Source organism: Papaver somniferum, chromosome 1 (assembly GCF_003573695.1).
Source record: "Papaver somniferum cultivar HN1 chromosome 1, ASM357369v1, whole genome shotgun sequence".
Lineage (NCBI taxonomy): Eukaryota > Viridiplantae > Streptophyta > Magnoliopsida > Ranunculales > Papaveraceae > Papaver > Papaver somniferum.
Genome location: NC_039358.1, coordinates 87,816,973 through 87,834,928, shown reverse-complemented (window position 1 = coordinate 87,834,928; position 17,956 = coordinate 87,816,973). Strand labels below are relative to the sequence as shown.

Below are 17,956 nucleotides of genomic sequence, written 5' to 3'. Positions count from 1 at the left end.
TCAATTTAATGTTATACTGCCGCATTTGTTCAAAAATCTCCTTCAAGTCTTGTACATGGTCTTTAGCTTCTTTACTCTTTACTAACATGTCATCCACGTATACTTCTAATGTTTTATGTATCCATTTTGCGAACACCTTCTCTACCATTCTTTGATATGTCGCTCCCGCATTTCGCAAACCAAATGGCATTTTCGTGTAACAATATAAACCTCTAGGGGCAAAGAAAGCAGTATGTTCTTGATATTCTTCAGCGAGAGGAATTTGGTTATACCCTTTGTACCCACCTAAAGATAATACCCTATCATTTCCCGCTGCAGATTCCACCATTTGAGGAATATCGGGTAACAGAAAACTATCTTTGGGGCAAGCTTTGTTCAAATCAGTGAAATCTATGCAAATCTTGATTCTCTTGTTTTTCTTTGGGACAATGACCATATTCGCTATCCATTCTGGGTATTTAGCTTCTCTTATAATTCCTGCCTCAAGCATTTTCTGTAATTCTTCTTCTATTTGGGAATGGTAAGTTGTTGCGATTTTTCTTATTCTCTGTTTAAATGGTCTCACATTTTTGTTAATCTCCAATTTGTGGCAAGCAATTGATGGATCTATTCCTGGTATCTCATCCATGTTTCCTGCAAAAATATATTTATATTCTCGCAACAAGTTGACAGTTCTTTCTTCTTCTTCTATATCCATTTTGGTTCCAATTCTCAACATTAGAGGCTCCTCTACAGTCCTAACATTTATTTCTTTTGTTGGTTCTGCGGCAGTGTAACTGGGTTTAGGTTCTCCCAGTGGTGTTGGTTCTTTTATTGCTTTTATGGGTTCTTCCCCTTCTTCCGAAATTTCGCTGGGTATTCCTTTTCCTTCTTTTGCCCTTATCATATAAACTTTAAATTCTTCTTCCTTCTTTGCTTCCTTTGCCAATTTTCTGCGAAATTGTTTCTTTTTTGCTTGTTCTTCATAATGTTTTACTTCAATTTGATAACATAATTTCGCATTGTCAACATCTCCTCTAATTTCACCTATTCCATTTGGAGTGGGGAATTTAATACATTGATGAAACATTGATACCACAACTTTTATCGCATGTATCCATGATCTTCCTAATAACATATTATATGGCGATTCCATATCCACCACACACAATGTTACATATGTTTCGATTTCTCCAAGTGGAATTCGCACCACTATTTCTCCTTTAGGTTTTGTTGTGGATTTTCCAAAGCCGTGAATAAGATACGCGGAACTGGACATTTCTTCATCTTTAAATCCCATTCCCCAAAATGCATGATAAAATATTATATCAACTGAACTTCCTGTATCGATTAAAGTTCTGTTCAACATCCATTCTCCTGCGGATTTTATTGCTGTATCCTTCTCTTTTCGTGTAATAGGCACTGTGATGACCAACGGAGATGTATGGTTCAAATTTTCTTTTGGTATTTCTTCCGCCATGAATGCAATTTTTTGCTTTTCCCACTCTTTCAAGGGTGATACTTTTTCTACCGCTATAACTTTCCTTCCTTCAAAATTTCATTTATGTATTCTTCCTTTGACGTTTTCATGAAATTCATTGATCAAGCTTTTTGTTATCATATTACACCCCAATCTTTTGCCATTTTCATTAACTGCTCATCTTTTTTTTTAACTGATTCATTGATTTATTTAATCACTTTCTTGATTTGAATATTCTCAATCAACAATCTTCAACTTTCGATCTTCAATCTCCCTGTTTCTAGCGCCATTATGTAGTTGTAGGAAATCCTACACTACACCCCTCATATGATTTCATTGTTGATCAACTCATTTTTAGGTTTACACTCTTAATTTTATTGATTAACTTTTGAATGTTCCTACAAGAAAGATAAAGAAGTTAAGAATGATCTCTACTCTGAACTTTCTCTCTCCTATTTACTTGTTTCTTACTCAAAAAGATCTCTCTCTCCTTTACAATTGTAATGACTATTTATAAGGAAATACATAGTGGATGACAGCTAATCTGTCCTTTATTTTCGGATATGGTTTGCGACATTCTCGCAACCTTACAAATTTTAACTTCGCAAGCTCTCTAATTTTCGCAAGACTATCACATCTTTCTCATGTTCCTTGCTGACGTCGTTTCTGAAATTGTTCTGCGACGCTATTGTGTTGTACCATTGATAATTTCGCTGAGACATAATTGTTGCGAGATTCTAATCCTACATTACTCGGTGCATGTATTGGCTTAATTTATGCAGTCTCCTTGGGTGTCTCATTGGCAAGCTGCTCTCACATTTGTTCGTTATCTAAAGGTCCATCCTGGTCAAGGGATTGTTTTACGCAAGGATAGTGCTCTTCAACTTACTGCTTATTATGACTCTGATTGGGCCTCTTTCCCTCTTAGTCGCCGTTCGCTTACTGGTTACTTTATCTTTTTTGGGAGGCTCGCCTATATCTTGGAACACAAAGAAGCGCACAACACACTGTATCTCGTTCTTCTGTTGAGGCAGAGTACTGTTTCATGGCTCATACTTGAAGTGAGCTCACGTGGCTAAAGGCATTATTGAAATCTCTAGGTGTGTTTCACTCTCAGCCTATGCGCCTTTACTGTGATAGTCAATCCGCACTTCATATTGCTGCTAATCCTGTCTTTCCTGAACACACTAAACATAATGAGATTGATTGTCATTATGTACGCGATCAAATTCTGTCCGGCGCTATTGTTACTTCTCATGTTCGCACAACCGCTTAGCTTGCAGACATTTTCACTAAAGCTCTTGGACGTCCTCAGTTTGAGCCGCTTCTTCGCAAGTTGGGACGGGCATTCGTGATCTCCATGCTCCATCTTGAGGGGGAGTATTAGGAGATATGCATATTTGTACATGTATAATAAATATTATATATATGGTTAGGAAATATGTTAGTTAGGAAAGATATTATTTTTGGTGTAAATTTGTTTTTGGGTTTCTCCCTATCTCATAGAAACCGATTGTAATCTTAAGCTTTTCATAATAAGAAAACCTTCAGATTTCTCTATACCTTGTCGTTTCACTAACAAATCCTCAATGCTCCAAAAAAAAAAAAAAAACTAATATATGCACCCTATCCAAGTTTCCTTGAAAACAAAGGTGGATACAGATACAATGGTAGTTGAACATGGTCAGTTTATTCAGCCGTAGGCCGTAGCAGTTGAACTTGAGTTAATTGTTCTTGTTCTGACTATAAATTCTTTAGCAGCCTTTGTTGATCAGCTCCCAACCACATAATACAACAACATATAGTATCAGATGGAATAATGAAATCCATGCATTACTTTTTCCTATATTTCTTTTTCATCCAAATTGCCTCCTCATACTCTCTGTTGGTACTTGTTGATAATAACCGGTCTTACTAGGCAATTAGCTGACTCGCAAGAATCAATATCTTAGTTTACAAGGCAGAAAGTGTAGCTCAAGGAAAAATGCCTCTCTTGAGTCATCAATGACTTCAGAAGTATTCTTAACTAACACAGGCAAGAAGATGACTTGTCCTTTCAGCTTCAACATACGGCATGTTTTTTAATTCGCCCCATTGTTAATTATATTTCTCGTAAAAAAATTATTAGCAGGTCATTACAGCTTAATTGACAGAGTGCAGTATCTCTTAACCTGAGGAGTATCTTTCAAGTATCAAGACTTTTTAAGATGTAATCTCATCCCCAAGAAACACAAACTAGAAGTAAGACAATCGTGCTAACTACTAACCATATATAACTGATTTTCTTCCACAGGATTGTTGACTAGAACTCTATACGGCGTTACTTGCTCCACTCAAATTATTAGAAGCTGTTTTGCACAACACAGGCATTTCTTTTTATGCTCAAACCATTTCTTCACCCTTTGTAACTTATTCATTTTTGGGAAAAAAAGGAGCTTAGTTGACAAGGAAAAAACACTACCAACATTTGCCAAATAACTGAAACTATATCTTTTGATATGACTTGGTCTTCTGATATATCTGCAAGTTCTCACCATCCTTCAAATTTCAACTCTTTCTTTCGTGAATTGGGTTAGGTCTGCCATAGAATTGCAGTATTCGCCGAGTTTGTTGTAAGAAACTAATGAATTTATAATCATTTCCTATAAGTTTGAGATAATCTAAGCATGGATTTGGAAGGTGGGAGTCATAGAAATACTATCAAGGTAAGAATATCAGTATTCGTTATTACGAGCAATATTACATCTATACAGACTGTTTTTCTTGTTACATGAATTCGTAATGTTACTTGTTCACGTGTGTTTTAGCTACTTTGAGCATTTAGATCAGCAAGGGATTGTTAGGATTACTATTGTTGAATGCACATATACAGGCCGTGACTTCAATTCTGGTTTCTCAAGACTGAGAAAACAAATATGCTGCCTTGATAACTTTCTGAACCTCATGGCCTTAAAGGCCTACAGAAAGATGGACTTTTACATCAGTTTCACTGGCTTACTATATAAATGACCTCATAACAGATCATATGATTCTTGGAGGTGATCACCAAGAACTAGAAAACAAAATGGATGTGATTATGTTCAACTATGACAACCTTAAATTAGGATTGTGAGCTGTAGACTGGCTTGTGAGCCGATAGTTCTTCTTATGTGTTATCAGTAAGTATGGTGTTCTGGAATATTTTTTGATCGTATACAATAGATTAAGGAATCTTCCTGAACAGTTGGATTTTGTTTTTCTTGTTGTTGGTTTGTGTTACAGAAGGATTCATGGAGGACAGTACTGACCTTGGCATATCAGAGTTTAGGAGTAGTTTATGGAGACTTAAGTACTTCACCACTTTATGTTTACAAGAGTGTATTTGCAGAAGTCAATCAAAAGATAACCACAAACGAGGAGATATTTGGGGTTTTATCATTTGTTTTCTGGACAATCACTCTTATTCCTCTTATCAAATATGTGTTCATAGTACTCAAAGCAGATGATAATGGCGAAGGTGGGATTTTTTCTTTGTATTCTAAGCTGTGTAGGAATTCTAGAGTTGGTTGGTTCTTACCCAATTCTCAGTTGGCTGATGAGAAAATTTCTACATACAAGAAAGACAGCATTACTTGTCAGTCCGCTATCAATGCAATGGTGAAAGCAACATTAGAGAAGCATAAGGTGTTGCAGATTGTGTTGCTTATTCTCGCTTTGATAGGAACTTCCATGGCAATCTGTGATGGAGTTTTCTCACCTGCTATCTCAGGTAAATTTTAGTTTGCATGCACTGCTCTTGTTTCCACTTTTAAACTTATAATTCGGAGCTTTTTTGTGCAGTTTATTCTGCAATATCAGGTCTAGAGCTTTCCATTTCGAAACACCAACATAGATGTAAGTTCTTAAATCACCCATTTTCATGCTACGCCGTTGATTTCTATTCCAGCAGCTAAATATTTTTTTTGTGTTGCAGATATAGAACTCCCTCTAGCATGTTCCATACTGGTCTGTTTGTTTGCTCTCCAACATTATGGCACCCACCGCGTAGGGTTTCTTTTTGCACCGGTAGTCATAACATGGCTTTTATGCATCAGTGGTGTTGGTCTTTATAATATTATCTACTGGAATCCTCAAGTTTACAAGGCATTATGTCCATACTATATGTATATATTCTTAAAGAAGTCTCGAAGGGGCCGATGGATGTCATTAAGCGGAATACTATTATGTATTAGAGGTAAGTGACTTTTCAGTTACAGCTATTTCAAGTCCTTTGCCAACAAAAATATGTTTTGATTTTATCCTTTCTGCTGTTGTAGGTTCCGAAGCCATGTTTGCTGATCTTGGACACTTCTCACAGCTACCCATCAAGGTATACTCCAGAACATACTTTTCAGCATTTTATTTTCCCTTTTATTAAATAATTTGAGCCTTGTTACTGTTTTTCAGATTGCTTTTACCTCTTTTCTTTATCCATCCTTGGTTCTCGCATATATGGGGCAAGCTGCTTATTTGTCTAAGCATCATGGCGAGTCCATTTGGTTTTTATGTATCAGTACCAGGTATAATGGCTTCAATTTTGCCTCTCTTCTTCTGTGCCTAGAGGACATCTATTATTGTACCAAGTGGACTTGTGCTAAGTCAAGAGGGACTACTTGTAACATGTTGCAGATAGAATAAGATGGCCAGTTATAGTCATAGCTGTACTTGCTGCAACTGTTGGAAGCCAAGCCATCATCACAGGAACTTTTTCAATTATTAAACAGTGCCATGCCTTAAATTGTTTCCCAAGGGTGAAAATAGTCCATACATCGTCTAAGATACGTGGTCAAGTTTACATCCCCGAGGTCAACTGGATTTTGATGGTGTTGTGCTTGGCAGTTACAATTGGTTTTAGGGACACCACACACATGGCCAATGCTTCAGGTAAAGCCTTGAAAATTTATCCATAATTTGAAATTTCCATTCACTCATATATCTTTAATGAGATAACACGTTTCTTTTCATTTGGCAATGTTAGGATTGGCTGTTATAACAGTCATGCTCATTACTACCGTCTTGATGTCTCTAGTTATGGTCCTGTGCTGGAACCAGAGTTTGTTCTTCGCCATTTGCTTCATATTATTCTTCGGCGCCATTGAAGCGCTCTATTTTGTTGCCTCCCTCGTCAGGATCTTGGATGGTGCATGGGTCTCATTAGCTCTCTCATCTGTCTTCTTTGTTGTCATGTACACATGGCATTACGGCAGTCTTATGAAATATGAATCTGATTTTCACAACAAGGTTCCCCTAGACTGGCTCCTTGGCCTTGGCCCCAGTCTAAACATTGTCCGTGTGAAGGGAATTGGCCTTGTGCATACTGAGCTCGTCTCCGGAATACCTGCAGTTTTCTCTCACTTTGTTACCAATGTTCCAGCTTTCCACCAGACATTAGTCTTCCTGTGCATCAAATCCGTTCATGTCCCCTATGTTCTGCCAGAGGAAAGATTCCTCGTTGGCCGAATTGGCCCAAAAGAATTCAGGATTTATAGATGCATTGTACGATATGGGTACCGTGACATCCACAAGGACAATATAGAATTTGAGAAGCAACTTGTTTGTAGTATAGCGGAGTTTATTCGTTCGGGGAGAGAAGAACACACTTTAGGAGTAGGAGTACTGCATAATCATGACAACAGAATGACATTGGTCGGGATATCTTCAGCGCATACTGAAGGGATTCGGATATGGGAGGATGAAGAGGAGGTGCCTCTCAGAGTTTCAAGTCCAGGGGAAATAAGAGAGTTACAATCTTCAATCAAAAAGAAAGAGTTACAACCTTCAGTAGTCCAGCGCAAAAAAAGAGTGACATTTGTGTTGCCTGATAATCCAAGAATTATGGATGGAGATACACAAGAAGAATTGGCAGAGCTGATGGAAGCAAGGGAAGCTGGGATGTCATTCATTCTCGGGGACTCGAATGTGAGAGCCAGGCGAGGCTCAAACTGGATCAAGAAGGTACTTATTAATCATGGGTATGATTTCTTGAGTAGGAATAGCAGAAGCGCTACTAATGGACTTTGCATCCCAAGTGCATCTACTCTTGAGGTTAGAATGGTTTGCCATGTTTGAAGCTACGTACGTATTCGGTGCAGTATTATAATTATTATGTGTATATTTAGTGTAATATGTATATATGTACATCATAGATGAACTACGTATCTGTGGTTTTTCACATTTCTTCATGTTGATGGAATGTATACTAATCTCGTCTCTAAAAAATTTCAGTTTCAATGAAATCGTATGATACATGGGATTCTAAGCTCAACTGATATCTCTCGCTTTTGCCTCTTTATTCTCACTTCCCAAACAAATGACAAGTCATAATATATAGTTCATGAGAATAAGAACAAAGTACTGTATGAAATATTATGACTTCATTTTGGTAGATGTTGAGGTTAGGGTCTCGCAAAGCAAAATTGTTTCTCTTCCGGTAATTACATATAACATTGCGTCGTATTTCAGCAGTTATTTCAGATTTTAAAACTTAATCAAGTTTTACTCAATATATCAAATTTACTTTAAGCGTCAAATTTCTGACTAATGGCCTGGGGTGATTTTCTTGCAGGGTAACTAAGCAAAGTGCTCGTTCTTTCCAGAACATGGTTCTGACAGATCAAATGAATGAAGTTATTAGAGACCCAATTGACCATGAAGACGTTGAAGAGAAAAAACTTCATCTGCCGTCTTGGATCCCTCATCCACGCACTGGGATATACTACCCAATAGGGCACGAACAAGTAATGAAGGATGTTCCTAATGGTGCGGCTTCTTTTGGACAAACTTACGAGAAAATTTTTGATGGGGCGAAATCCGAAAGGGGTGTGGGGGACCAATCACAAGCCGTCAGTTTTTCTTTTTAATTTGGACGGTTTCTAACTAACTTTAATTGTGATTGTATACTCCCAAATTACCCCTCCATTAATTCCAGAATAAATATCATCAAATATCTAAAGTAATAATTAACCGGTCAAACCAACCGATGATATATGGAAACAAATAAAACATGATCTCACTGATATCTCGCTCACTCATATTGAAAAGATCTTTTCATCAAGTAAAAATTATGAACCACTTTCATCAAGTTGGTTCGCTTTGTTTCCGGAAGGGAAAGTCATTTGGTGGATACCACTTGCCATTATAGACCATGGAATTGGAAGTAGACAATGTTAATGGACACAGTAACAGCATTATAAAGTTGATGCTTACATTAATGAAGATGTGAAAACAAGCAATATTCTATCTCTTGGTTTTGTAGTTAAAATCACCACCACCAATACAAAGCTTTAGATTTCTAATTAAAATCATATTTAAGCACAATGAAGTCTATACTGTTTAATCTATGCACGAGACAGTGCTACAACGACCACAGCAAAAGCCTGACAACAAACACACGGAAGAATAACTTCTAAAACCATGGGGTTATACCCACTACAAAAACAATAAAAGGAAACTACATTTTCTTCTTGGCAGGGATTGGGATTCTCTTCCCATGCCCAAGTTTCTGGTTGTTTGTTACTCCATCCCAAGAAAGTTTAGCCGCTTCCTTGTCAGATTTGGAAGGATCAGACTTGTCAACAACACCTGTATCTGTCAACAATTCCATCACATATATTAGTTATGTAAAACCAAACCGGTGGAGTGATTTTGCTGGAAATGGAAGATCTATAAAACATCTTAATATCTATTTCAGTGATATTACTACTGCTCTAGCAGTCTAGAACATTAAAAATGACACCCTCTTGCAGGGAACAGACCTAGTGGAGAAACTAACTTAGTGAACTGGAAATTTAAATCTCAAATGAAGTTTATAAAGCAAATCAAAATCGAAATAAATTGTATAGCAAATTAAATTTCAGGATAGTTGACAAGTGATACCTTTGCGAGTTTTTTTCCCTTTTTTCCTTTCTCTGGACCGCTCTTGTGTCTTTTGGAAGACTCTCCTCTTGTTTTTTTTTTCCGAATGGGATCTTTAACAGTTATGTTCACTTGTTGAATATCTTCGTCATCTCTTTCAAGCAAATTCCTTTCATAAACATCTTCCATGCTACTCGGCTGGGACGTCGAGTGAGACTTAATCTCTTCTAGAACCCTCAATAACGCTTGTTTTGTAACTATACTTAGTTCCTCATTTACACAACCACTTTTAGGTACCGATAATGCTAAGTGAGACAACTCTATAACGTGTAGATAGCGACGGATCGCAATCAACCATTATGTTATTTCCCTGAGAATCAAATACTACAGTAATATTTGACGCCTCTTTGGTCCACCTCTTTAGGTAATAATGAGATGGGAGATCAGATAACTTTAAATGGCGAAGTACTTTCAAGATATGAGCACATAATATACCGGAAAATTCAAATTTTCTGCAGCTACGCTGAAATGTAAGGTTAGAGGAAGTGATACGTACTGTACGAGGCCCCCTTTCTCCAATATATGATGATACTTTATATATGTTTGTTGTTCCGTCATCAGTATCGAGTTAAAAATAAAGATCAATGAGCCTCAGAAGTTCCGAATGGAATTCATTAAAAATCTTTCGATTATATATTTCAGCCGCTTTTTTTTCTACTTCCCATACTGATGTCAGGTCTGGTTGCGTCGACACAGATTTGTGGTATGCTTTTTTAGCCTTTTCACGCCGCGCATCCACTGCTTTATCAGACTAAACTACAAATTTTGAAAGAGTTTGTTTCTTCTTAAAGTATTTCTTGAAGTAATTATTAATACTCTCGCTTCTTTGAGTGGTTGTCATACCAGCACAAAAATGTTCTCTTCCGTATACTTGTGACCATTTCTCACGTAACTTGAACAAGTTATTCAACCATTTGTTATCTTTTAAGTCGTATGTTTCAAGTAATTGATCCCAGCCCAACAAAAACTCATCCTCAGTCTCGTAATCATAAATACATTTTCTAAAATCACTTGCAAATGATTTATGAGTACCAAATATATTCGACAAATTCTTAGCAGCATTCTGAAAATTATGCCATAAACACAAACGATGATGAGCATTAGGAAATACCTGTTTAATTGTTGTAGCCATCTGACTTGCATGATCAGTGAATATAGTTTTCATTTCTTTTCCTTCCATTACATCTAGGAATGTTTCAAACAACCATACAAATGAATCTGTAGTCTCGTTTTTTTAGTAAAGCACATCCGAAAAGTATAGTCTGACCATGATTGTTCACCCCAACAATCGGTGCAAATGGCATGTCATAACCATTAGTCTTAAATGTGGTGTCGAAACAAACAACATCTCCAAAAATGCTATAATCTAGTCTAGATTTAGCATCGCACCAGAAACAATTCATAATACGGTCGTCATCGCCAACTTGAATAGTGTAGAAAAATGACTTATTTTCTTTTTGCTTTCTTTTGAAATAAGCTAAAAGAACTTTCGCATCACCTTCTTTTAGATAATCAATACGTTTTGCCTGCACCAAATTATTACAATCTTCTTGAGTAAAATTAAGATTTTGCGGCCCTCCTGCTTCTTCGCTCATATACGAAAAAATCCTAGTTGCTCCAAATCCTGCATAAACCATATTATTTATTAAAGTAGATTGAGCAGGTTGTATTTTTCTTTGTGATCGCAACAAATGCACCTTATCTTGGGAAGAAAGCTCATGGTTATGCTCCGTCATAAAACTCACAATAGAATATGTTTCGTCGCCATTAATCCTAATTTGCATTCTTGCCATACAACCAGTTCGCGTCAGCGCTCGAGGTTTAGTTGGTGTCCCCCTAGGGTGTTTTTCGCGTTCTCCTTCACGCGAACAACAAAATATCCTTCCCATAACTTCTTTATCTGCTTTTCTTTTTGAAGCAGATTGTTTTCTCACGCTGAATCCAACCGTCCTTGCATAAGCATTATAAAATTCATATGCATCATCGTCAGACTTGAAGGTTCTTCCAATTATGTTTTCGTCATTTTCCATAGGCTTTCCAGTAACCACACTCACTTCGGTAATTGTTTGAACATAGTTCTCCTCCGATATAGATTCTCCTGGATCAATAGTTTCATTCAAATCAATTGAATAACTTTTCTCTTGCTCTTCCATTCTGTTGATAGAAAAATAAGTTATAAATTAGTTAAAATTTAGAAAAAATATAGATGTCTGGATAGCATAGCCATGTGATATATAACGAGATATCAGTGAGATCGTGAATAATTAGTCTTAGAGTTTAGATCAAGAACTTACCTCTGCTTGAAGAACCGTAAATAACAGAGGAAAACAAAGTTCAGGTTTACAAAAGATCTTTTCAATATGAGGGAGCGAGATATCAGTGAGATCGTGTTTTATTTGTTTCCATATATCATCGGTTGGTTTGACCGGTTAGTTATTACTTTAGATATTTGATGATATTTATTCTGGAATTAATGGAGGGGTAATTTGGGAGTGTACACACAATTAAAGTTAGTTAGAAACCGTTCAAATTAAAAAGAAAAACTACCGGTTTATGATTGGTCCCCCACACCCCCTTCGAATTTCGCCCCATCAAAAATTTTCTCCAAACTTACTGGTTGAGAAATGTTGAAGGAGTTGAAAAGCCTTTCCTGGATGGTTCATCACTTGATCATCCAGTAATTTAAAATTATATGTAGCAATCTATAAGCCGTAAAACTCTGTATATGTAAAGTTATTTGGTGTGTGATGCATGTTGAATGCCTTTATCAGCAAGGCCTAGAGCATACATCTAAATAAAAGCTGCTCGGACATAGAATTTGCGTGCACACATGTGTCGGTGCTGGGTTTCGTTCGCCAGCATGTGCCTTGTTCAAAGGGACCTGTTATTTTTAGGGCTGCACAACGGGTAGGGTGGGTAGGATATGGCCTATACTCGCCACCCTACCCGTTTACCGGCGGTTAAGAAATTTTTTACCCGCCACCCTACCCGCCAAATAATGGATAGGGTAGGATACGGTTAAAAAACTGGCGGGTAGGATAGGGTTGGCGGGTAGGAGTAGGGTATGTACACTTCTAGATAGGGTGGGTAGAATATGGCCTATACCCGCCACCCTACCCGTTTACTGGCGGTTAAGAAAATCTTTACCCGGCACCCTACCCGCCAAATAGTGGATAGGATAGGATACGGTTAAAAAACTGGCGGGTAGGGTAGGGTTGGCGGGTAAGGATAGGGTATGTGCACCCCTAGTTATTTCTATCCCTCTCCAAAAAAATAGCACAGAATTATATCAACAATTCAAGAATCCTTCTGCAAGGAAAAAAAAGGGATCCTTCTGCACCCACCCTCAGAGTGATACCCCAAATTTCTCCTATAGAAATCATGCCGATGTCATCTTTGTACAGTGATAAAGTCACAGAGTGATGATCCGAGTTCGAAACTCGCTAGCATCAAATTATTTACCAATCAAAAGATCAAAAGAAAAAAAAATTACCGATCAAAAAAAAAAATCCGTTTAACTCATGGCTTCATGTCTCTTGAGAACCATCGGCTTGCGAAGCCAAGTTCCCACCGGCAAGATTTACCAACCATAAACGGAATCTTGGAATTTTTCAGGGTGGGTAATTAAGCATTTTGGTATTTAGACATGAAATGACCGAGAACAAATTATTAAAAAAAATGAAATAACAACAAAGCCCAGCGGGATAAAGATGGCAGATTTGTCGGCTAAGGTCCTGTGTGACTGTGAGTATAAACAACAACAGCTCATTTGGTACCTCGTTTGATTGGGGGCCATGACATTTTATTTGCACCCCAAAATTTTCAGGGGCGTATTAATCCGATCGTGAATATAGTGTTTTACCCTTGACTATTTTTTTTCTCAAATGACGACCCTAACTAACGACAGTTTAAAGTCGTCATATACATAATTAAAACAATAACGACTCTTCCAAAGTGTCGTCAGCGAATTGATTACGTATATGACGACTCTAAACTGTCGTACATTTCCGCCATTAACGATGAAGATAACGACTCTTTTTAGAAACTAACGATTGTTTTTAACGACACTTCTAAAACATTAACGACTGTTTACAGTCGTCAGATACATAATTAAAACAATAACGACTCTTCCAAAGGGTCGTCAGGGAATTGATTATGTTTATGACGACTCAAAACTGCCGTACATTTCCGCCATTAATGAATCTTCGACAGTTTAGAGTCGTCACTGAAACAATCGAAAAATTAACGATTGTTTAGGGTCGTCACTGAAAATTTTCAATACCATGACGACTTTTCATACAGATCTGGGAAAAAAAAAATCAGACACAAAATTGCAGACAAAAAATATGGAAAAAAAAGAATTAAACTCTAATTAAATAAGATTATCACTAATTAATTAAGATTATCACTAATTATTTAGGGACATTGTAACCATTTAGAAAATATTTTTTAAAGGAGGGCCCAAATTCGGATCGGGCGACCTTTTTTGTCCTCCAGTGCAAGGCCCCCAATTAAAATGTTTGGCCCCAAATTAAGCTAGGATTTGGTAAGGTGTAGCATCTAAAAAAAATCTAAGAAAATGATGATTCAATCTCAACGGTGATTTCATTACAATAAAGGGACCCACTTGTATTGACGGTTGAAAATGTGTAATAACATTTATTTATTTTGAAGCATTGATGTGTAATAACATGCCAAGATTATGTATCGGAAACTATACTATTAAAAATTAAAACCCGAAATTTAAGGAACTTTTTAATTCAGATTGATTTTATCTTTTTCTAATCCCGTTTTTAACAACACCAACCAGCAAATAATTAATCCTTGATCCACAGTTTCGCCATCATCGTCATTTTCACACGGGGCCATCAGAAAGTTACAGAGAGAAACCAGAGAGAATAAGAACCACAAAATTTTGGAGTTTTCTTCTTTAATTTAATGGCTGTTTCACTCATTTACACTGCGTCCAATCCGTGACCTTCGTCTGAATTTTTTTACTTTGTGAATTATGCGTCGGTGGACCAATACTATTATAACTCTCTCGATCTCTCAATTTGGGGTTTTGTTTGATTTTCTCTAGGATTTATTGTTGTTGTAAATTTAAATTAAATTAGAAGGGAGCATTTTTGTAGTATGAGTTCCAATTTTGATAGATGGGAGAAAGATCCATTTTTCTCTGCTGCGGAAGAAGTACAAGAATCCGCAGACAGGTATTCATTATTGGGTTTCTAGGGTTTGGTTAATTGTTATTCTGCTGTAAAATGGGTTTGATTATAGGTTTCAACTTTTTATGCATTTTTTTAAAAAAAATGTGATTTTTGTGATTTTGAAGGATGGAATCTGCATATAGAACATGGCTTCATGAGAGGAAAAATCCTGCCAGTGTTTGTGATCCTGATGAGCTTCGAAGAGATCTACATACAACTCATGGCACTGCTAAATGGCAGGTAATTTTTAGTTTCTTATCAATTTCTAGAAGTTTGTTTGTTTCTTGTTGTGAAATTAGGGGTTATTGATAGCTGGGCTGTAAAATGTAGCTTGATGAGTTTGAGCGTGCGGTTCGATCGAGCTACGTGGATAGTTCAGCCAAGGATGCAAAGACAAGGCATGGGCAATTCATTCTTGCAATTGGAAATCAGATTGAAACAATTGAGAATTCGTTGAGGGAATCTGCCATGGCAGAAGGGAAAGCCACACATTCATGGGTTCGATTGGATGAAGGGGAGAGAGATGAGCTTGCTATGTTTTTGTCTGGTTCATCAACAGATTTAGCTCGATTGCCTGTAAATAATACTCGTAGGGTTGAACCTGAAGAAGAAGGGAATGCACAAGGGACACAAGAAATGGCAATGCCTGAATGTTCTAAGAATTCATCTCGATCAGCTGAGGCAGAAGCAAAAGAGACCAAGGAAGAGAAATTGATTGGGCATAGAAGAACAGCAAGTGCGAGTGCTGATATTGGTACCTGGAAGATTGGGATAGCTGATGATAGTTTCCACCATGTCCCTCTAAATCCTCAGCCAGATCGCCCTCCACCAAGAATACTTAGTTTCTCAGGATTGCTCAATCCAGTTGAAATTACAACCAAGATTAAGAATGCTTCTACAAAGTGGAAGCCTGGGGATTGCCATCAAGCAGAGGATGCAATTCCCTTGCACACAGCTCAGTTGACACGGGTGAGAATATTTTCAACTTCGCCTATTTTTCTTGTTGTTCACATTGTTTGGGTCTCAAATGTTACCAATTATTGTTCCGTTTTGTCAACTTAGTCCCTTGCACATGACTCAGTTGATACTAATGAGGAATGTTTGACTTCAGTTTTTTATTGTCCATATAATCTCATGTACTTTATTGGCTGGCTTGCAACGTTACTGATTGTTATTCCATTTGTTCTTTCTGAAATCTCATGTACTTTATTGGCTGGCTTGCAACGTTACTGATTGATTTTCCATTTGTTCATTCTGAAGGGAATTGATGCATGCTACGAGAGAAGTAAGAGCTGCCTTGACAACTGTGATGATTCTTATGAGAAGCATCTTTATGGGTGGATGGGAGCTGTTCAGAGACAGCTTCAAAGGTCTCAGTATCAAATCCAATATAGTCGGCCTGTTCAGGTGGCAATGTGGATTATTTTCGTCCTTTGCTTGCTTGGTATGTTGACCTTCACTTCAACCAGATGATTAAGTCTTTTTTTTTCATCTGGGCTATTGAGTTTCTTTCTTATACTTGTGCTAGATGAATTCTCATAAGGAAGTTGTTTCCTTCTCTAAGCTTGTTTGTGCAACATTTTTTGTTTGTCTTGCCTATTTGTAGTATAGTCTATTTTGGATAGCATTGTGAACGTTCTTATATAATTAATGGACACACTTATCTAGGTGTTGTGAATGTCATACTTACTGTTATTACTCCACGTGACAGTGTGGATTGATGAGATTTCGTGTGTAAAACCACATATTTGAGTTGGATAGTGTTATAAAGGCTCTAGTCTTGCTGCGGGATGCACTTAATTGGTGGCATCAGACAAACCAGAGTCTTCCAAATTTTTGTCCTCTTAGTGTTTAGGATTGCAATTCTTAACTTGGTGGAGGTCTGTACTCTGTAGTATAGATGTTCTTTTCATGCTTTTAAAGACGATGCCAGCACAATCTTAGTTTTAGCTCTCACTTTTAGCGAAGTACAAAGATAACTGATGTTTGGATGGCAAACACCAGTTTTACTTATGAGCACCATACCGGATGTCTATATATGCTAAGCTATTATGTTCCCCTTTTGCAAAGCACGTACATAAAAATTGATGTATGCACCCGGGTTCATGAACATGAGAGACAAATGTTGGTCGACTCTTCCTTTTATTTCTTTGCATGTATCCTGCTCAAGTGGACTTAGTGATAGTAAATATCATCGAAATGTTCTGAAAATCATTTCATGGTTCAAATTAAATATCAAGTTATGCTTCTTGCTCAAAACAAGTATTTGGATTCCTTCTTTTTTAATTAATTTTCTTTCCTTTGGCGGTAAAACAGTGTTATAAGCTTTTGTAGGTTATTCGATGTTATGTTAGTTGTCTACTTGGAAGTTCCAACTTTAGCTCCAATTGTTTGTGGTGATAGATATTGTTGGTACATTTTTTACTTCCGCATGTGTGGATGGGGGTGAGATATTCTCGAAGTGGAAAAGTGGTTTGCATATGTAGTTGTTCTGTTAAGACTTCTAAAGATAAATTTGAGACATTTTTTGTGGTTGTTTAGTTGGTTACCTTATAGTCATCGATTTGTACTTTGTGGATGTGAACTTCTTCTTTGCAGTTTCCTCTATGATTCTGGAATTAGTTAGAAATGCATTTCATAAGTTGATCGATTCTTTTTCATCAACTGGAATTAGTTAGAAATCCATTCCATAAATTGGTTTTTCAAATTTTCTTTTCTCACTCCTTGAATCGAGCCTGATGTACATTTTCTGTCCCTGCAGTGCTATTTGTTCTACGTGCAATCTAATAGAAGATATAAATGTCTATCAATCTTGGGTTAGATGATTTTCAGGATTGACAGCATGTGTTTTTATATGCATCCTGTCCAATCGAAGAAACTTGCAAGAGCTTCTTGTGGAGGAGTTAGTGGTATTTGGATGCACCAAGAGATTTGCTCACAGTGGTTGCATATGATAGTGTATGTATTTCTTGAATCCCTGAAAAGAATGTGGCAACAGGGGTGTTCTATAAACCGAATCCCCATTTTGTAACCTCTCAAGAAAGAAATGTGATTTTTGTGTGTAATGCTATTGATAGTGACTTTTTATGTAGTACTATGTTGTATATAGAAACAGTTAATGGGTGAAAAATCCGGTTAAACATTCAATTCACTATCTTATTTTAGAAGCAAACTAATAATGCTATTCGGACTTCCTGGAAAAAGAGGGATCAAGTTGGGTTCCGATCTCGAGGCTGTTTCAACAGAACATGGAGTTTGATAATAACAAGGGATGAACCTGTTAGGAAACTAGGAGAAAGCTGGCGGTCCAAATACGCAATAGATCTGATATAAATGATGAACATTGAAGACCACATTG

General features: G+C 37.1%; 2 protein-coding genes, 1 long non-coding RNA gene and 1 pseudogene across 3 annotated transcripts; 3 read left to right on the top strand and 1 right to left on the bottom strand.

Annotated features, from left to right (window-relative positions):
- Window positions 1–4,106: 4,106 nt before the first annotated feature.
- LOC113293659 lies at window positions 4,107–7,560 on the top strand (annotated as a pseudogene).
- Window positions 7,561–7,849: 289 nt separating this feature from the next.
- On the top strand, window positions 7,850–8,556 carry LOC113331021. Its single transcript, XR_003350633.1, has 2 exons — window positions 7,850–7,907; window positions 8,043–8,556. It is a non-coding gene; the product is annotated as an uncharacterized LOC113331021 (long non-coding RNA).
- Window positions 8,557–8,927: 371 nt separating this feature from the next.
- Window positions 8,928–11,544, bottom strand: LOC113347209 (protein FAR1-RELATED SEQUENCE 5-like). Its single transcript, XM_026590820.1, has 6 exons — window positions 10,659–11,544; window positions 10,503–10,576; window positions 10,235–10,454; window positions 9,353–9,651; window positions 9,232–9,256; window positions 8,928–9,064 (listed from the first exon to the last, which is right to left on the bottom strand). Exons 1-6 carry the CDS (start codon window positions 11,542–11,544, stop codon window positions 8,928–8,930), a joined length of 1,641 nt encoding a protein of 546 aa, XP_026446605.1.
- A 2,665-nt stretch (window positions 11,545–14,209) lies between these two features.
- On the top strand, window positions 14,210–17,750 carry LOC113293619. Its single transcript, XM_026542202.1, has 5 exons — window positions 14,210–14,601; window positions 14,724–14,838; window positions 14,929–15,567; window positions 15,859–16,042; window positions 17,360–17,750. The coding sequence occupies exons 1-5, from the start codon at window positions 14,525–14,527 to the stop codon at window positions 17,383–17,385; spliced, it is 1,041 nt and encodes a 346-aa protein (XP_026397987.1). The 5' UTR covers window positions 14,210–14,524; the 3' UTR covers window positions 17,386–17,750.
- Window positions 17,751–17,956: the final 206 nt, after the last annotated feature.

What these genes read in the sequence shown, in the direction of transcription:
- LOC113293619 (XM_026542202.1), top strand. Translation starts at nt 14,525, where the DNA reads ATGAGTTCCAATTTTGATAGATGGGAGAAAGATCCATTTTTCTCTGCT. An exon ending in GTACAAGAATCCGCAGACAG is followed by an intron (nt 14,602 to 14,723) that starts GTATTCATTATT and finishes GTGATTTTGAAG; the next exon opens with GATGGAATCTGCATATAGAA. An exon ending in ACACAGCTCAGTTGACACGG is followed by an intron (nt 15,568 to 15,858) that starts GTGAGAATATTT and finishes TTCATTCTGAAG; the next exon opens with GGAATTGATGCATGCTACGA.
- LOC113347209 (XM_026590820.1), bottom strand. Translation starts at nt 11,544, where the DNA reads ATGGAAGAGCAAGAGAAAAGTTATTCAATTGATTTGAATGAAACTATT. An exon ending in AAGAGAACATTTTTGTGCTG is followed by an intron (nt 9,652 to 10,234) that starts GTATGACAACCA and finishes TACACGTTATAG; the next exon opens with AGTTGTCTCACTTAGCATTA. An exon ending in TAAGTTAGTTTCTCCACTAG is followed by an intron (nt 9,065 to 9,231) that starts GTCTGTTCCCTG and finishes AATTGTTGACAG; the next exon opens with ATACAGGTGTTGTTGACAAG.